General features: G+C 43.0%; 1 protein-coding gene across 2 annotated transcripts in view; it reads right to left on the reverse strand.

The window, feature by feature from the left end:
* Positions 1-866: 866 nt before the first annotated feature.
* LOC120047878 (transforming growth factor-beta-induced protein ig-h3-like) overlaps positions 867-18,646 on the reverse strand; it is a 30,479-nt gene continuing 12,699 nt past the window's right edge. The window contains exons 5-17 of one of the 2 annotated variants that reach the window (XM_038993450.1): positions 17,124-17,288; positions 16,558-16,704; positions 16,267-16,408; positions 15,734-15,946; positions 15,022-15,159; positions 14,701-14,843; positions 8,820-8,956; positions 5,994-6,124; positions 5,015-5,139; positions 3,638-3,740; positions 3,450-3,508; positions 1,662-1,689; positions 867-1,562 (exon numbers count right to left, since the gene is read on the reverse strand). In XM_038993450.1, the coding sequence (XP_038849378.1) occupies positions 1,501-1,562; positions 1,662-1,689; positions 3,450-3,508; positions 3,638-3,740; positions 5,015-5,139; positions 5,994-6,124; positions 8,820-8,956; positions 14,701-14,843; positions 15,022-15,159; positions 15,734-15,946; positions 16,267-16,408; positions 16,558-16,704; positions 17,124-17,288 (1,593 nt within the window). In that variant the 3' untranslated portion in view covers positions 867-1,500. The remainder of the gene's footprint in view (positions 1,563-1,661; positions 1,690-3,449; positions 3,509-3,637; positions 3,741-5,014; positions 5,140-5,993; positions 6,125-8,819; positions 8,957-14,700; positions 14,844-15,021; positions 15,160-15,733; positions 15,947-16,266; positions 16,409-16,557; positions 16,705-17,123; positions 17,289-18,646) is intronic. The other variant, XM_038993451.1, reaches the window with a different exon arrangement.

Below are 18,646 nucleotides of genomic sequence, written 5' to 3' on the forward strand. Positions count from 1 at the left end.
TCCAGAGCTCTAATGAGTGCCGTGACCTTTGCCTTCTCTATAATCTGTCTCATAATATTTAGACTTGTTAAATAGTTTCTTGGCATTCAGACCAGTCAGTGACCTCCAGTTCCTGACCAGGGCTCCTAGTCAGTGGTCTTTCTGCCCCCTGTAGCTCCAACAGCTTGGTAGTGTCTGCTCCAGAGTGTAAAACACTTTTGGAATGTTTCATTCATTGTTTCCGGATCATTTTCCGGGAGGCCTGCCAACTGGGAGCATCTGTATCTGTATCCCTCTCTCTCTCCCAACACTCCTATACACGGCCCTTCCCAGGCACTCAACCAAGAAACTGGAACTCACAGTAAGGGTTCCTATGTTCTAAATTCTTTAGAGAACAATTCTTCCTTTTCCACCTCCAGAGGAAATACAGAAACAAACTTCAAAGAGTTTTTAAAACTTAACATTAAAGTCAATGTTAGTGAGTGGTGAGTTGAAGGTATTGGTCTTGGATTCAATTATTATTGATATCACATGGATGAGATTAACTTTGAAAAATGTCCCAATTCAGTTTTCAGTTCCTGTACAGTGAGGTGTTGACGTTGGACCTGTTTTGGTGGTTTTCAGCAGGAGTTTGTCTAATTCAAACAAAAGGAAGACATTGTTCTCAGACATTGAGTATGGTACGTCCCAAAGGCACCCTATTTCCTATACAGCACACTACCTTTTGACCAGAGCCCTATGGACCATGGTCAAAAGTAGGACACTAAAAAGACACTAAAAGCCATTTTTGATGCAGATAATATGATATAATATAAAAAAGTGCCGTGCCAATATCTTGAAACACTTAGGTGTCGTCATGGATAGAGCTTGAATAAATCCCAACAAACTACAAAATGAACATTTTAATTTTTTGGGGATGTGCAGACATTACTCTTTGGTTTCCACACATAAATATATTGCTACAGTGTGTTACAAATGGAAAGCATGTGACATAACTATGGGTGCATTATTGTTTTCAACAGGTTTAATGAAAAAAATGGAAAAAAATCAAAGAGAATCAGAACTTATTTGCGTACGCCCGAATAGCTTTTCCGTTCCATCCCAAACATGTTACATCTATCATATCAAAACAAAATACAGTATATATTTATCATGAAAATCCACTCTGCGTTTACATTTAAAAACAGAAGTCACATGTGAACATTCAAAAGACTTTGATGAAACTACACTATATGTAGTCATAGCTAGTTGCTGTGCTTTGGTTGTCCATTTTTCACATAAGACAATAGACAAGTAATTCAAATCTTCGGTCTTTGGTATATGAAAGCAATTATACAAGATATTCCACTAAAATATACCCCATCTCTGTCTTCATCTAGAGATCGGTTAATATTTACCATCTTTGACAAAATTAGATCCATTAGACTTCCTATTTTAATTTCTTTTCCAGATAAGAATATATTCCATAAACAAAAGGAACAATCCACTGATTTGTGTTGATGTTTATGTTTTTCTCTTAATTTACTGGATGCGAGTCATCGTTCTGCTGGAGATACTTTTCCTGACCTTCTGGAAGAGATCATCTGAAACAAAAGATCAAAACAACATTTAACACCAGTTCAACAGTAGTTTGTTTTGTGGAATGCACCACACGAGACTGTGAGAGATCCAAGGATATTTACCATTTTTGACTCCGATTCTTGAGTCCGTCTGTGAATAAAGGAATACAACAATATTTACAGTTGAAGTCGGAAGTTTACATACACCTTAGCCAAATACATTTAAACTCAGTTTTTCACAATTCCTGACGTTTAATCCTAGTACAAATTCCCTGTCTTATGTCAGTTAGGATCACCACTTTATTTTAAGAATGTGAAATGTCAAAATAATAGTAGAGAGAATGATTTATTTCATCACATTCCCAGTGGGTCAAACACTAAATTAGTATTTGGTAGCATTGCCTTTAAATTGTTTAACTTGGGTCAAACGTTTCAGGTAGCCTTCCACAAGCTTCCACAATAAGTTGGGTGAATTTTGGCCCATTCCTCCTGACAGAGCTGGTGTAACTGAGTCAGGTTTGTAGGCCTCCTTGCTTGCACACACTTTTTCAGTTTTGCCCACACATTTTCTATAGGATTGAGGTCAGGGCTTTGTGATGGCCACTCCAATACCTTGACTTTGTTGTCCTTAAGCCATTTTGCCACAACTTTGAAGTATGCTTGGGGTCATTGTCCATTTGGAAGACCCATTTCAACCAAGCTTTAACTTCCTGACTGATGTCTTGAGATGTTGCTTCAATATATCCACATAATTGCCATTCCTCATGATGCCATCTATTTTGTGAAGTGCACCAGTCCCTCCTGCAGCAAAGCACCCCCACAACATGATGCTGCCACCCCCGTGCTTCATGGTTGGGATGGTGTTCTTCAGCTTGCAAGCCTCTCCCTTTTTCCTCCAAACATAACGATTGTCATTATGGCCAAACAGTTCTATTTTTGTTTCATCAGACCAGAGGACATTTCTCCAAAAAGTACAATCTTTGTACCCATGTGCAGTTGCAAACCGGAGTCTGGCTTTTTTATGGTGGTTTTGGAGCAGTGGCTTCTTCATTGCTGAGCGGCCTTTCAGGTTATGTCGATATAGAACTCGTTTTACTGTGGATATAGATACTTTTGTACCTGTTTCCTCCAGCATCTTCACAAGGTCCTTTGCTGTTGTTCTGGGATTGATTTGCACTTTTCAGCACCAAAGTACGTTCATCTCTCGGAGAGAACGCGTCTCCTTCCTGAGCGGTATGACGGCTGCGTGGTCCCATGGTATTTATACTTGCGTACTATTGTTTGTACAGATGAACGTGGTACCTTCAGGCGTTTGGAAATTGCTCCCAAGGATGAACCAGACTTGTGGAGGTCTACAATTTTTTTTCTGAGGTCTTGGCTGATTTCTTTTGATTTTCCCATGATGTCAAGCAAAGAGGCACTGAGTTTGAAGGTAGGCCTTGAAATACATCCACAGCTACACCTCCAATTGACTCAAACGATGTCAATTAGCCTATCAGAAGCTTCTAAAGCCCTGACACAATTTTCTGGAATGTTCCAAGCTGTTTAAAGGCACAGTCAACTTATTGTATGTAAACTTCTGACCCACTGGAATTGTGATACAGTGAAATAATCTGTCTGTAAACAATTATTAGAAAAATTACTTGTGTCATGCACAAAGTAGATGTCCTAACCGACTTGCCTAAACTATAGTTTGTTAACAAGAAATTTGTGGAGTGGTTGAAAAACGAGTTGTAGTGATTCCAACCCAAGTGTATGTAAACTTCCCGACTTTAACTGTAGATATACATCTACAAAAACAAATCTCTTTTAAGATAATGTACATTCACATAGCTGCAGATTTACAACGACGGGCATCTAATAAATCAGTCAAAAGAGACATGATAAGTTAACTGTCTATAAATGTCTTACTCTCATGGAAGAGGCAGTCCTGATGGGGTCATCAGCCTGTTCCCTGTCAACCTTAGGAGCTGAAGGAGATGGAGAGAGAGAACAAGACAGGTTTAGAATGACAATTGGAGGATAATACAGTTTGCCAAAATACAGTAATGTGAGATGGTTTATTCAGTATTTATGGACAGTAAAGCGATTGCTCTTACACAGTGGCTTTATGATGGCTCCCACAGCGTGGACAACTCCATTGGTGGCCATCAAGTCGGCTTCAACCACTGGGACCTTGTTGATGTACACGGTCTGGTTCCTCTGAAGGAGAAAAAACATACAGGGCATTTATAAGGTGATACTTAATATTTTCATAATAGGGGTTCACGACAATCAAGTCATGTTTAAAGAATGTACAGTACCAGTCAAAAGTTTAGACAAACCTACTCATTCCAGGGTTTTTCTTAATTTTTTTTACTATTTTCTACATAGTAAAGAAAATAGGGGTTTTCTTTATTTTCTACATTGGCATACACTACAATGTGAGATGGTTTGGGATGAGTCGGACCACAGAGTGAAGGAAAAGCAGCCAACAAGTGCTCAACAAGACTGTTCGAAAAGCATTCCAGGTGAAGCTGGTTGAGAGAACGCCAAGAGTGTGCAAAGCTGTCATCAAGACAAAGGGTGGCTACTTTTAAGAATCTCAAATATAAAATAGATTTTGATTTGTTTAACACTTTTATGGTTACTACATGATGTGTTATTTCATAGTTTTGATGTCTTCACTATTATTCTACAATGTAGAAAATAGTAAAAATAAAGAAAACCCTTGAATGAGTAGGTGTGTCCAAACTTCTGGCTGGTACTGTATATCAATACGTTATGCACAAATTATGTAAGCCGTAGAAGTACACAATAAAAAAAGTAACATTTTCTCCACAATCATAAATAGTAGACTGGTATCATAAACTGGTAGTACATGTTTGTACTGGTAGTATTGGTAGTACATGTTAATACTGGTAGTACATGTTAATACTGGTAGTACATGTTAATACTGGTAGTACTGGTAGTACATGTTAATACTGGTAGTACATGTTAATACTGGTAGTACATGTTAATACTGGTAGTACTGGTAGTACATGTTAATACTGGTAGTACATGTTAATACTGGTAGTACTGGTAGTACATGTTAATACTGGTAGTACTGGTAGCACTGGTAGTACATGTATTTTTTTTATTTTTTTATTTTTTTTAGGGGTGGTAGTACATGTTAGTACTGTTATTACATGTTCATACTGTTACTATATTTTAGTACTGGTGGTACACATGTTAGTACTCTTATTACATGTTAGTACATGTTATAGCAGTACTAACATGTACTACCATGTACTACCAGTACTAACATGTACTAACATGTACTACCAGTACATGTTAGTAGCCTTTCAGTTCGGATCATGTTAGTACATGTTCATACTGTTATTACATGTTAGTACTGGTAGAACTGGTGGTACACATGTTAGTAGTATCAATATCAAACATTATGTGTTCCAGGATCGTGTGTTCCAGGATCAAACAGTCATGAGGGCCTACTGTACCATGTTCAGCTCCAGTTTGTCTCCCTGCAGAGGCTTCAGTCTGGTATGGGAGCCCACTCCTCCACTGACCAGAATCTCCTTAGCCATGTGGTACTTCAACACACCGGCCAGCTCCTGGGGGTTGCCTAGACAACAAGCTGATATTAGAACACCTACCGGATCATGTTGTATCTCTATGGTCGAGACGTTTACAAACAGAGGAAATAGGAAAACTACCAGTCTGCATTAAAACACTGCTGAAGAATGAATGCTTAAAAAGTGAAAATTAATTGGTTGCGCAACATGGAACTGATGAGTTAAGGTACTTGGCATAACTTTAGCATTATAGCTACATTCTCAAGTCATTGAACATGATGTCATTGAACATGATTCTATTTGTCTAAACGTGTCCTGCTCATCTAAACAGTTGTTGTTGCAAAACAGTTAGGCAATCTTTTAACAAACGGCAGTGTTTATACATTATACATTATATACCCAAACAGTAATTGTAGCTGCAGTATACTGTAGGTAGGTCATACTGTAACTGAACAACTGTTCTCCTGTTAACCACAGCTGTTTGGCATTCATACGTGTGCTGGCATCCAAGATGCATTCTACCATGTCATCATTTCCTGGGTGTAGATGGGTTATTAGGTTCATTCAAATAGTTCTGTCTGTCTGCCGAATATATTCTCACTGTGGGACAAATCAGGTTGTCCTTGGTGCCATTGATTTTTCTTTGCTGGAAAAGTACAGTGTTTTGCAAAGCCAGTCATGTGAAACCTGTTCACAGTTTGGTTGTTTGTAAGGCAGGATGCCAGTCACCCAAATACACTACATATGACATACACGACATACATGTGATAGAGCACATATGGCAGAGCGGTATCTGTTATAATTATCCTAGTCTTACATTACCAGACCTCAACCCTGTGTTCTCGTTTGAGACTGGTTTTGTTCTAGAAAAACTAGAATGTCTGGAGCCAGGGCATGTCCTTACCCATGAGTTTGTTGAGGTCAGCCTTTGGCAAGGCGCTGAAAGCATCGTTGGTGAGAGCGAACACGGTATGAGGACCGGCCTGGTTCATCAGCTCTGTCATGCCAGCCGTCTGGATGGCACCGACCAACAGACTGGAAAAAAGAAGGGAACACACACTTAGAAAGACCACCCTCAGAGCAACAAAGAAGACTTGACAGCTGACTGATTTCCAACACTGACAGTTTGCTAAAACATCTTCAGAGGAAGAAAGAGGACTTGAGTTGACTAATAGGAAAGTTTTTACCACATCGAAGAGTTGTGGTTTCTGATGTGCCAAATATACCAAACATGTATCAGTTGAATCATGGAAGAACAGAACAGATCAATGGTAGTGAAAACATACAGAGTAAGCGGAAAAAGAACCAGGTCTCTGAACGTGGGTGGAAATGAAGCAGCATATTGCCTTTGAGCCTTTCAGTTCTGGAAAAACCATTAAGACGCTTGGGGGCTATAGCCACAGAAGAAGAACACACGCTGTGCTACGTAGGCAGAAGCTACACTGTTAAAATGAAGTGTATTGTAACACCAAAACCAGTGGCAACTGAGCTGCCACCAACTTGAAGGAGACAAAACTTTTCACATTGATGGAGTATTGAAACACATCATCCTGAGATGTTCTGAAACATGACATGGTGTGTCGTAACACAACTTAATCAAGTGTTGTGCAACACCTTGCCAGTGACTGGGAGCACTAACCGAAAAAGATTGAAAACACTATTTTGGTGTTTCATGTCCTGTTCAGTGCAGAATTAGATACTGTCTCTTTTGGTGTCGTTTCCTCTCTCTAAAGCTTCTAAACACTATTATGATGTTTTGAATCCTGTCTAATGCAGAATTAAATCCCTTTGTCTGGTGTCTTAATGGTAACATTGTTTTATGTATTTGATAATTTGCCATTTTATACCGGTTTGGCAGGCATTGTCAAGCGTAGTGTTCAAACCACCAGCACTAACTGGATGTAAAACTGCAAGACGTGAGGATGCTGCACTTGCCTCTTCCATTGACAACCATGAATGTGGGAATGGGTGCTGTGCTCATTGAACGTCAATTTGTCTGACGGTTTCGACGTGCGTTCATCATGATCCATTACACCTCATGGCACAACAAGCTTAATACTAATTTAGAAATATAAGTTTCTTTCTTCAAAACATTCATACAACATTGTGTGAAAGAATGAAAAAGTCAACAAAAAAAATTATAACCCACAATCCTCTAAAAACAGAATCACGTGGCAAGACAAGGAAATGCAATGTGGTTAAAACCAAAGACTTCCAATGAGTTCAATCACTCAATTTTCTCTCGTTGGTTATACTCATGAAAGATACTTACGTTTTTAACAACATATTAAGTTTGATTAATTTGTACATTATTTTGGTAAATTGAAATGAACAACTCATTGAAACGACTAGCATACATTAAAAATAGACCGTTATGAAATGACAAAGGGGATACAGATAGCTGGGAGAAACAGACTGAAGGGTTGGAACAGGTGATTACAGATAGATGGGAGAAACAGACTGAAGGGTTGGAACAGGTGATTACAGATAGGTGGGAGAAACAGACTGAAGGGTTGGAACAGGTGATTACAGATAGGTGGGAGAAACAGACTGAAGGGTTGGAACAGGTGATTACAGATAGGTGGGAGAAACAGACTGAAGGGTTGGAACAGGTGATTACAGATAGATGGGAGAAACAGACTGAAGGGTTGGAACAGGTGATTACAGATAGGTGGGAGAAACAGACTGAAGGGTTGGAACAGGTGATTACAGATAGGTGGGAGAAACAGACTGAAGGGTTGGAACAGGTGATTACAGATAGATGGGAGAAACAGACTGAAGGGTTGGAACAGGTGATTACAGATAGATGGGAGAAACAGACTGAAGGGTTGGAACAGGTGATTACAGATAGGTGGGAGAAACAGACTGAAGGGTTGGAACAGGTGATTACAGATAGATGGGAGAAACAGACTAAAGGGTTGGAACAGGTGATTACAGATAGGTGGGAGAAACAGACTGAAGGGTTGGAACAGGGAATTTAACTCCGGTCTTCGGTCGGGAGAGGAATGACGTCTCTAATCCCAGGGCGTTACTGCTAGACAACAGGTTTAGCACGACTTGCATTCATTTTGATTAAGTATATGGTTTTTTTGTGTGTGTGTTCATTTCAATTAACCCCAGAATAATTTCTAATAGTGTGGCTGTGTGATTGGGTGGGTAAAATTCAGAGGAAATGTACCACCGTAATGCCCCTCCTGTTTCTAATCTGTCTAAATAAAGCATTGAAAAAATAAAGGTGGAAAAAACTATTCCCCATAGGCCTCCTCCATCAATCAATATTTAGACTATAAACCATTTGCATTTCTAAACTGATTGTATGTGAACTTTCCGTGTTCTGATGTTACCTTTTACATTCACTGAAACCCCCCCAAAAAGTGTTTTCACAACACTTTCGTAAAATTAACAATATTCAGGTTGAAGAACCACTTTGGGTGTTTCAGAGTACTTCTGTTTTAAAATCTATGATGTGTATCATACCATTTACATTGGGTTTACATTCAAACACCAGATTTCAGTTTAGGTGTACTACTTGTCACGTTTTCATTACACAAGCATGGTGTTTTGAGACTTTTTATTTTTACAGTGTGCCCTCTTTTGTGCATATGCTACATGTCTGTTCTTGTTCTTCTGAAATTGAATCATATTGCCTCAAGATATTATTAAGGACAACCTTGGTAAGCCTTTCCATTGAATCATTCACTGATTCATTCACTGATTCATTGACTCTCACCTGAATCGGTCATCAGCCTTCAGGACATCCATGATGGTGCCCATTGGGGGAGTCAGGACCTTGTCGACTGTGAACATGCTGCCAAAACGTCCAGTCTTGTCGTGGGCAGCGATACAGGAGTTCTCTATGCACAGGCTCTGTTATTAAAATACACAGAGAGAGAGGATCAGACAGACAGAAAGAGAGGAACATACAGAAAGAGAGGAACAGACAGAGAGAGAGGAACAGACAGACACAAAGAGAGGAACAGACAGAGAGAGGCACAGACAGAGAGAGAGAGAGAGAGAGGGGAACAGACAGAGAGAGAGAGAGAGAGAGGGGGGGGAACAGACAGAGAGAGAGAGAGAGAGAGAGGGGAACAGACAGAGAGAGAGGGGAACAGAGAGAGAGAGAGGAACAGAGAGAGAGAGAGAGAGGAACAGACAGAGAGAGAGGAACAGACAGAGAGAGAGGGGAACAGACAGAGAGAGAGGGGAACAGAGAGAGAGAGAGGAACAGAGAGAGAGAGAGGTGGGAACAGACAGAGAGAGAGGAACAGAGAGAGAGAGGTGGGAACAGACAGAGAGAGAGGAACAGACAGAGAGAGAGGGGGACAGACAGAGAGAGAGGGGAACAGACAGAGAGAGGGGAACAGACAGAGAGAGAGAGAGAGGGGAACAGACAGAGAGAGAGGGGAACAGACAGAGAGAGAGGAACAGACAGAGAGAGAGGGGAACAGACAGAGAGAGAGGGGAACAGACAGAGAGAGAGGAACAGAGAGAGAGAGAGAGGTGGGAACAGAGAGAGAGGAACAGACAGAGAGAGAGGAACAGACAGAGAGAGAGGGGAACAGACAGAGAGAGAGGAACAGAGAGAGAGAGGAACAGAGAGAGAGAGAGAGGTGGGAACAGAGAGAGAGGAACAGACAGAGAGAGAGGAACAGACAGAGAGAGAGGAACAGACAGAGAGAGAGGGGAACAGACAGAGAGAGAGGAACAGAGAGAGAGAGGAACAGAGAGAGAGAGAGGAACAGAGAGAGAGAGGGGAACAGAGAGAGAGAGGAACAGACAGAGAGAGAGGAACAGACAGAGAGAGAGGAACAGACAGAGAGAGAGGGGAACAGACAGAGAGAGAGGGGAACAGACAGAGAGAGGGGAACAGAGAGGGAGAGGGGAACAGAGAGAGAGAGGGGAACAGAGAGAGAGAGGAACAGAGAGAAACAGAGAGAGAGAGGGGAACAGACAGAGAGAGAGGAACAGAGAGAGAGAGGAACAGAGAGAGAGAGGGGAACAGAGAGAGAGAGGAACAGAGAGAAACAGAGAGAGAGAGGGGAACAGACAGAGAGAGAGGAACAGAGAGAGAGAGGAACAGAGAGAGAGAGAGAGGTGGGAACAGAGAGAGAGGAACAGACAGAGAGAGAAGAACAGACAGAGAGAGGTGGGAACAGACAGAGAGAGAGGAACAGAGAGAGAGAGAGGAACAGAGAGAGAGAGAGGAACAGAGAGAGAGAGGGGAACAGAGAGAGAGAGGGGAACAGAGAGAGAGAGGGGAACAGAGAGAGAGAGGGGAACAGAGAGAGAGAGAGGGGAACAGAGAGAGAGAGAGGAACAGAGAGAGAGAGGAACAGAGAGAGAGAGGTGGGAACAGAGAGAGAGGAACAGACAGAGAGAGAGGAACAGAGAGAGAGAGAGGTGGGAACAGAGAGAGAGAGGAACAGAGAGAGAGAGAGAGGTGGGAACAGAGAGAGAGAGAGGAACAGACAGAGAGAGAGGAACAGACAGAGAGAGAGAGAGGTGGGAACAGAGAGAGAGATAGGAACAGACAGAGAGAGAGAGGTGGGAACAGAGAGAGAGAGAGGAACAGACAGAGAGAGAGAGGTGGGAACAGAGAGAGAGAGAGGAACAGACAGAGAGAGAGGAACAGACAGAGAGAGAGGGGAACAGACAGAGAGAGAGGAACAGAGAGAGAGAGGAACAGAGAGAGAGAGAGAGGTGGGAACAGACAGAGAGAGAGGAACAGACAGAGAGAGAGAGAGGAACAGAGAGAGAGAGGGGAACAGACAGAGAGAGAGAGGGGAACAGAAAGAGAGAGAGGGGAACAGAAAGAGAGAGAGAGGGGAACAGACAGAGAGAGGAACAGACAGAGAGAGAGAAACAGACAGAGAGAGAGGGGAACAGACAGAGAGAGAGGGGAACAGACAGAGAGAGAGGGGAACAGACAGAGAGAGAGGGGAACAGACAGAGAGAGAGGGGAACAGAGAGAGAGAGAGGAACAGACAGAGAGAGAGAGGAACAGACAGAGAGAGAGGGGAACAGACAGAGAGAGAGGGGAACAGACAGAGAGAGGAACAGACAGAGAGAGAGAAACAGACAGAGAGAGGTGGGAACAGACAGAGAGAGAGGAACAGACAGAGAGAGAGGGGAACAGAGAGAGAGAGAGAGGAACAGACAGAGAGAGAGGGGAACAGACAGAGAGAGAGAGGAACAGAGAGAGAGAGAGGAACAGACAGAAAGAGAGGAACAGACAGAGAGAGGTGGGAACAGACAGAGAGAGGGGAACAGAGAGAGAGAGAGGGGAACAGACAGAGAGAGGGGAACAGAGAGAGAGAGGGGAACAGAGAGAGAGAGAGAGGGGAACAGACAGAGAGAGAGGGGAACAGAGAGAGAGAGAGAGGAACAGACAGAGAGAGAGGGGAACAGACAGAGAGAGAGGAACAGAGAGAGAGAGAGGTACAGACAGAGAGAGGAACAGACAGAGAGAGAGAGGAACAGACAGAGAGAGGAACAGACAGAGAGAGAGAAACAGACAGAGAGAGAGGGGAACAGACAGAGAGAGAGGGGAACAGACAGAGAGAGAGGGGAACAGACAGAGAGAGAGAGGAACAGACAGAGAGAGAGGAACAGAGAGAGAGAGAGGAACAGAGAGAGAGGGGAACAGAGAGAGAGAGAGGAACAGAGAGAGAGGGGAACAGAGAGAGAGAGAGGAACAGAGAGAGAGAGGGGAACAGAGAGAGAGAGGGGAACAGAGAGAGAGAGGGGAACAGAGAGAGAGAGGGGAACAGAGAGAGAGAGAGGAACAGAGAGAGAGGGGAACAGAGAGAGAGGGGAACAGAGAGAGAGAGGGGAACAGAGAGAGAGAGGGGAACAGAGAGAGAGAGAGGAACAGAGAGAGAGAGGGGGACAGAGAGAGAGGGGAACAGAGAGAGAGAGAGAGGAACAGACAGAGAGAGGAACAGACAGAGAGAGGGGAACAGAGAGAGAGAGAGGAACAGACAGAGAGAGGAACAGAGAGAGAGAGGAACAGAGAGAGAGAGAGGAACAGAGAGAGAGGGGAACAGAGAGAGAGAGAGGAACAGAGAGAGAGGGGAACAGAGAGAGAGAGAGGAACAGAGAGAGAGAGGGGAACAGAGAGAGAGAGGGGAACAGAGAGAGAGAGGGGAACAGAGAGAGAGAGAGGAACAGAGAGAGAGGGGAACAGAGAGAGAGGGGAACAGAGAGAGAGAGGGGAACAGAGAGAGAGAGGGACAGAGAGAGAGAGAGGAACAGAGAGAGAGAGAGGAACAGAGAGAGAGAGGGGAACAGAGAGAGAAGGGAACAGAGAGAGAGAGAGGAACAGACAGAGAGAGGAACAGACAGAGAGAGGGGAACAGAGAGAGAGAGAGGAACAGACAGAGAGAGGAACAGAGAGAGAGAGGAACAGAGAGAGAGAGAGAGAGGGGAACAGAGAGAGAGGGGAACAGAGAGAGAGAGAGGAACAGACAGAGAGAGGGGAACAGAGAGAGAGAGGGGAACAGAGAGAGAGAGGGGAACAGACAGAGAGAGAGAGGAACAGAGAGAGAGAGAGGAACAGACAGAGAGAGAGGAACAGACAGAGGTTAGAGTAATGTTTGCTCCACCCATCACCATGATTGCATCCCAAATGGCATCCCATTACCTTAATCAATCAATCAATCAATCAAATGTATTTATAAAGTCCTTCTTACATCAGCTGTCACAAAGTGCTGTACAGAAACCCAGTCTAAAACCCCAAACAGCAAGCAATGCAGGTGTAGAAGCACGGTGGCTAGGAAAAACTCCCTAGAAAGGCCAAAACCTAGGAAGAAACCTAGAGAGGAACCAGGCTATGAGGGGTGGCCAGTCCTCTTCTGGCTGTGCCGGCTGGAGATTATAACAGAACATGGCCAAGATGTTCAAACGTTCATAGATGACCAGCAGGGTCAAATAATAATAATCACAGTGGTTGTCGAGGGTGCAACAGGTCAGCACATCAGGAGTAAATGTCAGTTGGCTTTTCATAGCCGATCATTCAGAGGTAGAGACAGCAGGTGCGTTCCTTTTGACCAGAGCCCTATGGGCCCTGAACTCCATGCGCCCTGGTCAATAGTAGTGCACTATATAGGTAATAGTGTGCCATTTGGGACATTGCCTGACACGTGGCTCCCTTCCTGTCTTCCCTTCACTCTGAACCGATGGCTCACAAGTGGTCTCTCTCTCTCTGGAAAAAAAGCTTCTTGTGGTTGTCTGGAAATCCCATTTAAATGTGAGAACTGCTGCCGGAACAACCTTCCTCTGCCACCCAGGAGAGAACAGAGCAGAGCTGTGAAAAACGGTGTGAAATAAACATTCTGGATAACTATTCTACAGTAGGAGGATGTGTAGAGGGACTCTCTCGTGTCATTGGATCAACACCTGTTTCCGGGGTTATAACTTCATGTATTAGGCCTACTTCCCTGACTCATTTGGAGAATTGACCAGCCAGAAACTGTTCATTGTTAATATGAAAACAGCACAATCATGCTTTGTATAATTTGGTATAGTGTATTTTGGGTAATCTACATAATGAGTTAACCTTTAGGAAGAGGGTAATCTACATAATGAGTTAACCTTTAACCTTTAGGAAGAGGGTAATCTGCATAATGAGTTAACCTGTAACCTTTAGGAAGAGGGTAATCTACATAATGAGTTAACCGTTAACCTTTAGGAAGAGGGTCATCTACATAATGAGTTAACCTTTAGGAAGAGGGTAATCTACATAATGAGTTAACCGTTAACCTTTAGGAAGAGGGTCATCTACATAATGAGTTAACCTTTAGGAAGAGGGTAATCTACATAATGAGTTAACCGTTAACCTTTAGGAAGAGGGTCATCTACATAATGAGTTAACCTTTAGGAAGAGGGTAATCTACATAATGAGTTAACCGTTAACCTTTAGGAAGAGGGTCATCTACATAATGAGTTAACCTTTAGGAAGAGATTCATCTACATAATGAGTTAACCTTTAACCTTTAGGAAGAGGGTCATCTACATAATGAGTTAACCTTTAGGAAGAGAGTCATCTACATAATGAGTTAACCTTTAACCTTTAGGAAGAGGGTCATCTACATAATGAGTTAACCTTTAGGAAGAGAGTCATCTACATAATGAGTTAACCTTTAGGAAGAGGGTCATCTACATAATGAGTTAACCTTTAGGAAGAGGGTCATCTACATAATGAGTTAACCTTTAGGAAGAGAGTCATCTACATAATGAGTTAACCTTTAGGAAGAGGGTCATCTACATAATGAGTTAACCTTTAGGAAGAGATTCATCTACATAATGAGTTAACCTTTAGGAAGAGTCATCTACATAATGAGTTAACCTTTAGGAAGAGGGTCATCTACATAATGAGTTAACCTTTAGGAAGAGATTCATCTACATAATGAGTTAACCTTTAGGAAGAGTCATCTACATAATGAGTTAACCTTTAACCTTTAGGAAGAGTATTGTCTTTTTTCCAGAAGAACGACTGTGCTCAGAGTTACTTTTAGATAAATCTCTTAAATCAGCTCAATCTGCACTGAGGCTTCTGTATCATCGGATGCCAGCTGTAGGTCCTCCAGAGGGATTTGATCTGTGGTACTTACGTTACGGTAGACCAACACTCTCAGTTTGATTCCTCCCAGAGTCTCTAGCTCTTGTCTGTGGTACAGTAAACTGGAAGACAGTTGCTCCTTCAGGATGTGGTTCTTCAACAGCTTCTTCAGCTCACCAGTCATCGTCACACCCTCTGTTAACAATAGATACAGAAGTGATCAGATTTATGAAATGGCTCAAGAATCATGGCTCAAGTCACTCCTGTTTGTTAGCACAGAGAGAGAGACACAGAGAGAACGAGAGAGGGAGAGAGAAAGAGATAGAGATGGGGGGGAGAAAAAGATGGAGGGAGCGCCATCGATCGATGTTACCTTTGAAAGCTTCGTTCTGAGGGCTCAGGATGGTCAGAGCCTCTGAGCCAGAAAGGTGGGAGCCAAGACCAGCATCAACAAACAGCTTGGTCGCTGTGGTAACGGCGGATCCCTGGGCCAGTTCCAACAAGGTTTTAACTTAAAAAGAGATCAGTACATAAATGAACATTTCTCATTGAACAGAGATGGAGAAGACTCTTCATTTAAGTAGCCTTGAGGTCTTGTCTCAACATGAACAATTGAGTTGAATCTACTTTATATTCGTTGCAGTAGCATTCCATACAGACACACGTATACTAAACTCTCAAGTCCTATGGCAGTCAGAGACCTTCTCAGACTCTCAACTCCTATGGCAGTCAGAGACCTTCTCAGACTCTCAACTCCTATAGCAGTCAGAGACCTTCTCAGACTCTCAACTCCTATGGCAGTCAGAGACCTTCTCAGATTCTCAACTCCTATGGCAGTCAGAGACCTTCTCAGACTCTCAACTCCTATGGCAGTCAGAGACCTTCTCAGACTCTCAACTCCTGTGGCAGTCAGAGACCTTCTCAGATTCTCAACTCCTATGGCAGTCAGAGACCTTCTCAGACTAAATGACCATTACTAATAATCTCATAAAAGAAGGTAGAAGTCCAATAGCTTGAATTACAGCCTTATATTTGGCGTTGACGCAACAACTCTCAACTTAAGGATCTGGCTCTGATTTGAATACCTGAGTCTGGGATGAGGAGCTCGTTGATGTAATGGACGACTCCGTTGGTCCCCAGCTGGTCTTTCATCTGGACGATGGCCTTCCCGTTGAGGGTCATGTCAGTCCCATCACAGCCCACCTCCAGAACAGTCCCCTGTAGGGTCTCCAGAGGACTGCCAGATGTGATGGACTCTGCACACTGCATGTTCTTCAGGATGTGGTAGTTCAGCAGGTCTGGATGGAGAGTTCAAACACAAGTAGAACTTACTTCACGTTAATAAGTCATTGGGTTTCCATCTCCGATATCTATCTCCCCGTTCTATATCCAATATCTATCTCCCCGTTCTATATCCAATATCTATCTCCCCATTCTATATCCAATATCTATCTCCCCATTCTATATCCAATATCTATCTCCCCATTCTATATCCAATATCTATCTCCCCATTCTATATCCAATATCTATCTCCCCGTTCTATATCCAATATCTATCTCCCCGTTCTATATCCAATATCTATCTCCCCGTTCTATATCCAACTGTCCTTTGGATTCACCTCTCAGAGCCACGGGGTCTCCCAGGATCCTGTTGAGCATTTCAGTGGGGATCTTCTCAAAGGCTTCGTTGGTTGGAGCGAACACCGTGTAGTGACCATCGCTCTCCAGCATTTGGGTCAGACCAGCAGCAGCAACAGCAGTCTAAAAAACATAGAATCACAAACTGAATCAACACTGAATCATATCATATGTTTAACATGTATAAAATGGTAAGAGAGTTCTGTATGAATGAATGGATGAATGGATGGATGGATGGATGAAGTGACAAACTGTTAAAGTCGTTTACTTACACGAAGCGTCTCCAGATCATCATCGGTGTCGATGAAAGTGTGCACGTTGTTGGTAACCGCGGTGATGACTCTGTCCACGACGTGCACGATCCCGTTGGTCGCATGCTGGTCTGTTTTCACCAGACGAGCACAGTTCACTGTTACAATCTGCAATGACGAGAGAACATGATGTGATCTTTTGTTCAGCTGTCTTTCGATCGATGGTCAACGTGACCGTTTGAAAAATAAAGATTTTTAGACGACGAAATGTCTGTTCATGTGTCTTTTTGTCGTTGAGCTTGTCTCTCTAGAGGTTCCAACTTCCTTGGTCATATTGCACAAACAGATCTGGGCCCAGGCCAGGTCACAACATCATATACCTTCCAATCACAGGAGGCTGGTGAGGGCAGGATGGCTGACCGAAATGAAGTGAATGGAATGGTATCAAACAGATGGAAAACCCTGTGTTTGATGTGTCAATAGCATTACAGCCATTACTATGAGCCCGTCCTCCCCAAATTAAGGTGTAACCAACCGCCTGTGCTTCCAATATAATGCAACATTAACATTGGACAGATGCTACTCACTCCGTTGGGGTAGTGGTGGATGTGAACGTTGAAGTCTTGGTACATGGAGGGGAAGGCAGATCCATGCTTCAGGTCCTCAGAGGTCAAACGGCGGTTCACCATGTGGTAGTGGAGTGCGTTGAGCAGCTCAATATTCACGTTGCTCACCAGAGCATCCAGGATTTCCTACATAAAAACCAGAGTCATATTTTCATCAGAATAACAATCAGTCACAAGCTAACAATATACACTGAACAAAAAATATAAATGCAACATGTAAAGTGTTGGTCCCATGTTTCATGAGCTGAAATAAAAGATCCCAGAAATGTTCCGTACGCACAAAATGTTTATTTCTCTCAAATGTTGTGCACAAATTTGTTTACATCCCTGTTTGTGAGCATTTCTCCTTTGCCAAGATAATCCATCCACCTGACAAGTGTGGCATATCAAGAAGCTGAATAAACAGCATGATCATTACACAGGTGCACCTTGTGCTGGGGACAATAACAGGCCACTCTAAAATGTGCAGTTTTGTCACAGAACAAAATGCCACAGATGTCTCAAGTTGAGGGAGAGTGCAATTGGTATGCTGAATGCAGGAATGTCCACCAGAGCTGTTGCCAGAGAATTGAATGTTAATTTCTCTACCATAAGCCGGATCCAATGTTGTTTTAGAGAATTTGGCAGTATGTCCAACCGACCTCACAACAGCAGACCACGTGTATGGTGTCGTGTGGGCGAGCGGTTTCATGATGTCAACGTTGTGAGCAGAGTGCCCCATGGCGGAGGTAGGGTTATGGAATAGGCATGCATAAGCTACGTACAACGAACACATTTGCATTTTATCGATGGCAATTTGGATGCGCAGAGATACCGTGATGAAATCCTGAGGCCCATTTTTGTGCCATTTATCCTCTGCCATCACCTCATGTTTTAGCATGATAATGCACGGCCCCATGTCGCAAGGATCTGTACACATTTCCTGGAAGCTGAAAATGTCCCAGTTCTTCCATGGCCTGCATACTCACCAGACATGTCACCCATTGAGCATGTTTGGGATGCTCTGGATCGACGTGTATGACAGAATGTTCCAGTTCCTGCCCATATCCAGCAACTCCGCACAACCATTGAAGAGGAGTGGGTCAACATTCCACATGCCACAATCAACAGCCTGATCAACTCTACACGAAGGAGATGTTGCGCTGCATGAGACAAATGGTGGTCACACCAGATACTGACTGGTTTTCTGACCCACGCCCCTAAATTTTTTTAAAGGTATCTGTGACCAACAGATGCATATCTGTATTCCCAGTCATGTGAAATCCATAGATTAGGGCCTAATGAATTTATTTCAATTGACAGATTTCCTTATATGAACTTTTGTTGCATGTAGCGTTTATATTTTGTTCAGTATATACAGTGCATTCGGTAAGTATTCAGACACCTTGAATTTTTCCACATTTTGTTACGTTACAGCCTTATTCTAAAATGGTTTAAAACGTTCTTTCCCCCATCATCAATCTACACACAATACCCAATAATGA

Source organism: Salvelinus namaycush, chromosome 5 (assembly GCF_016432855.1).
Source record: "Salvelinus namaycush isolate Seneca chromosome 5, SaNama_1.0, whole genome shotgun sequence".
Taxonomy (NCBI): domain Eukaryota; kingdom Metazoa; phylum Chordata; class Actinopteri; order Salmoniformes; family Salmonidae; genus Salvelinus; species Salvelinus namaycush.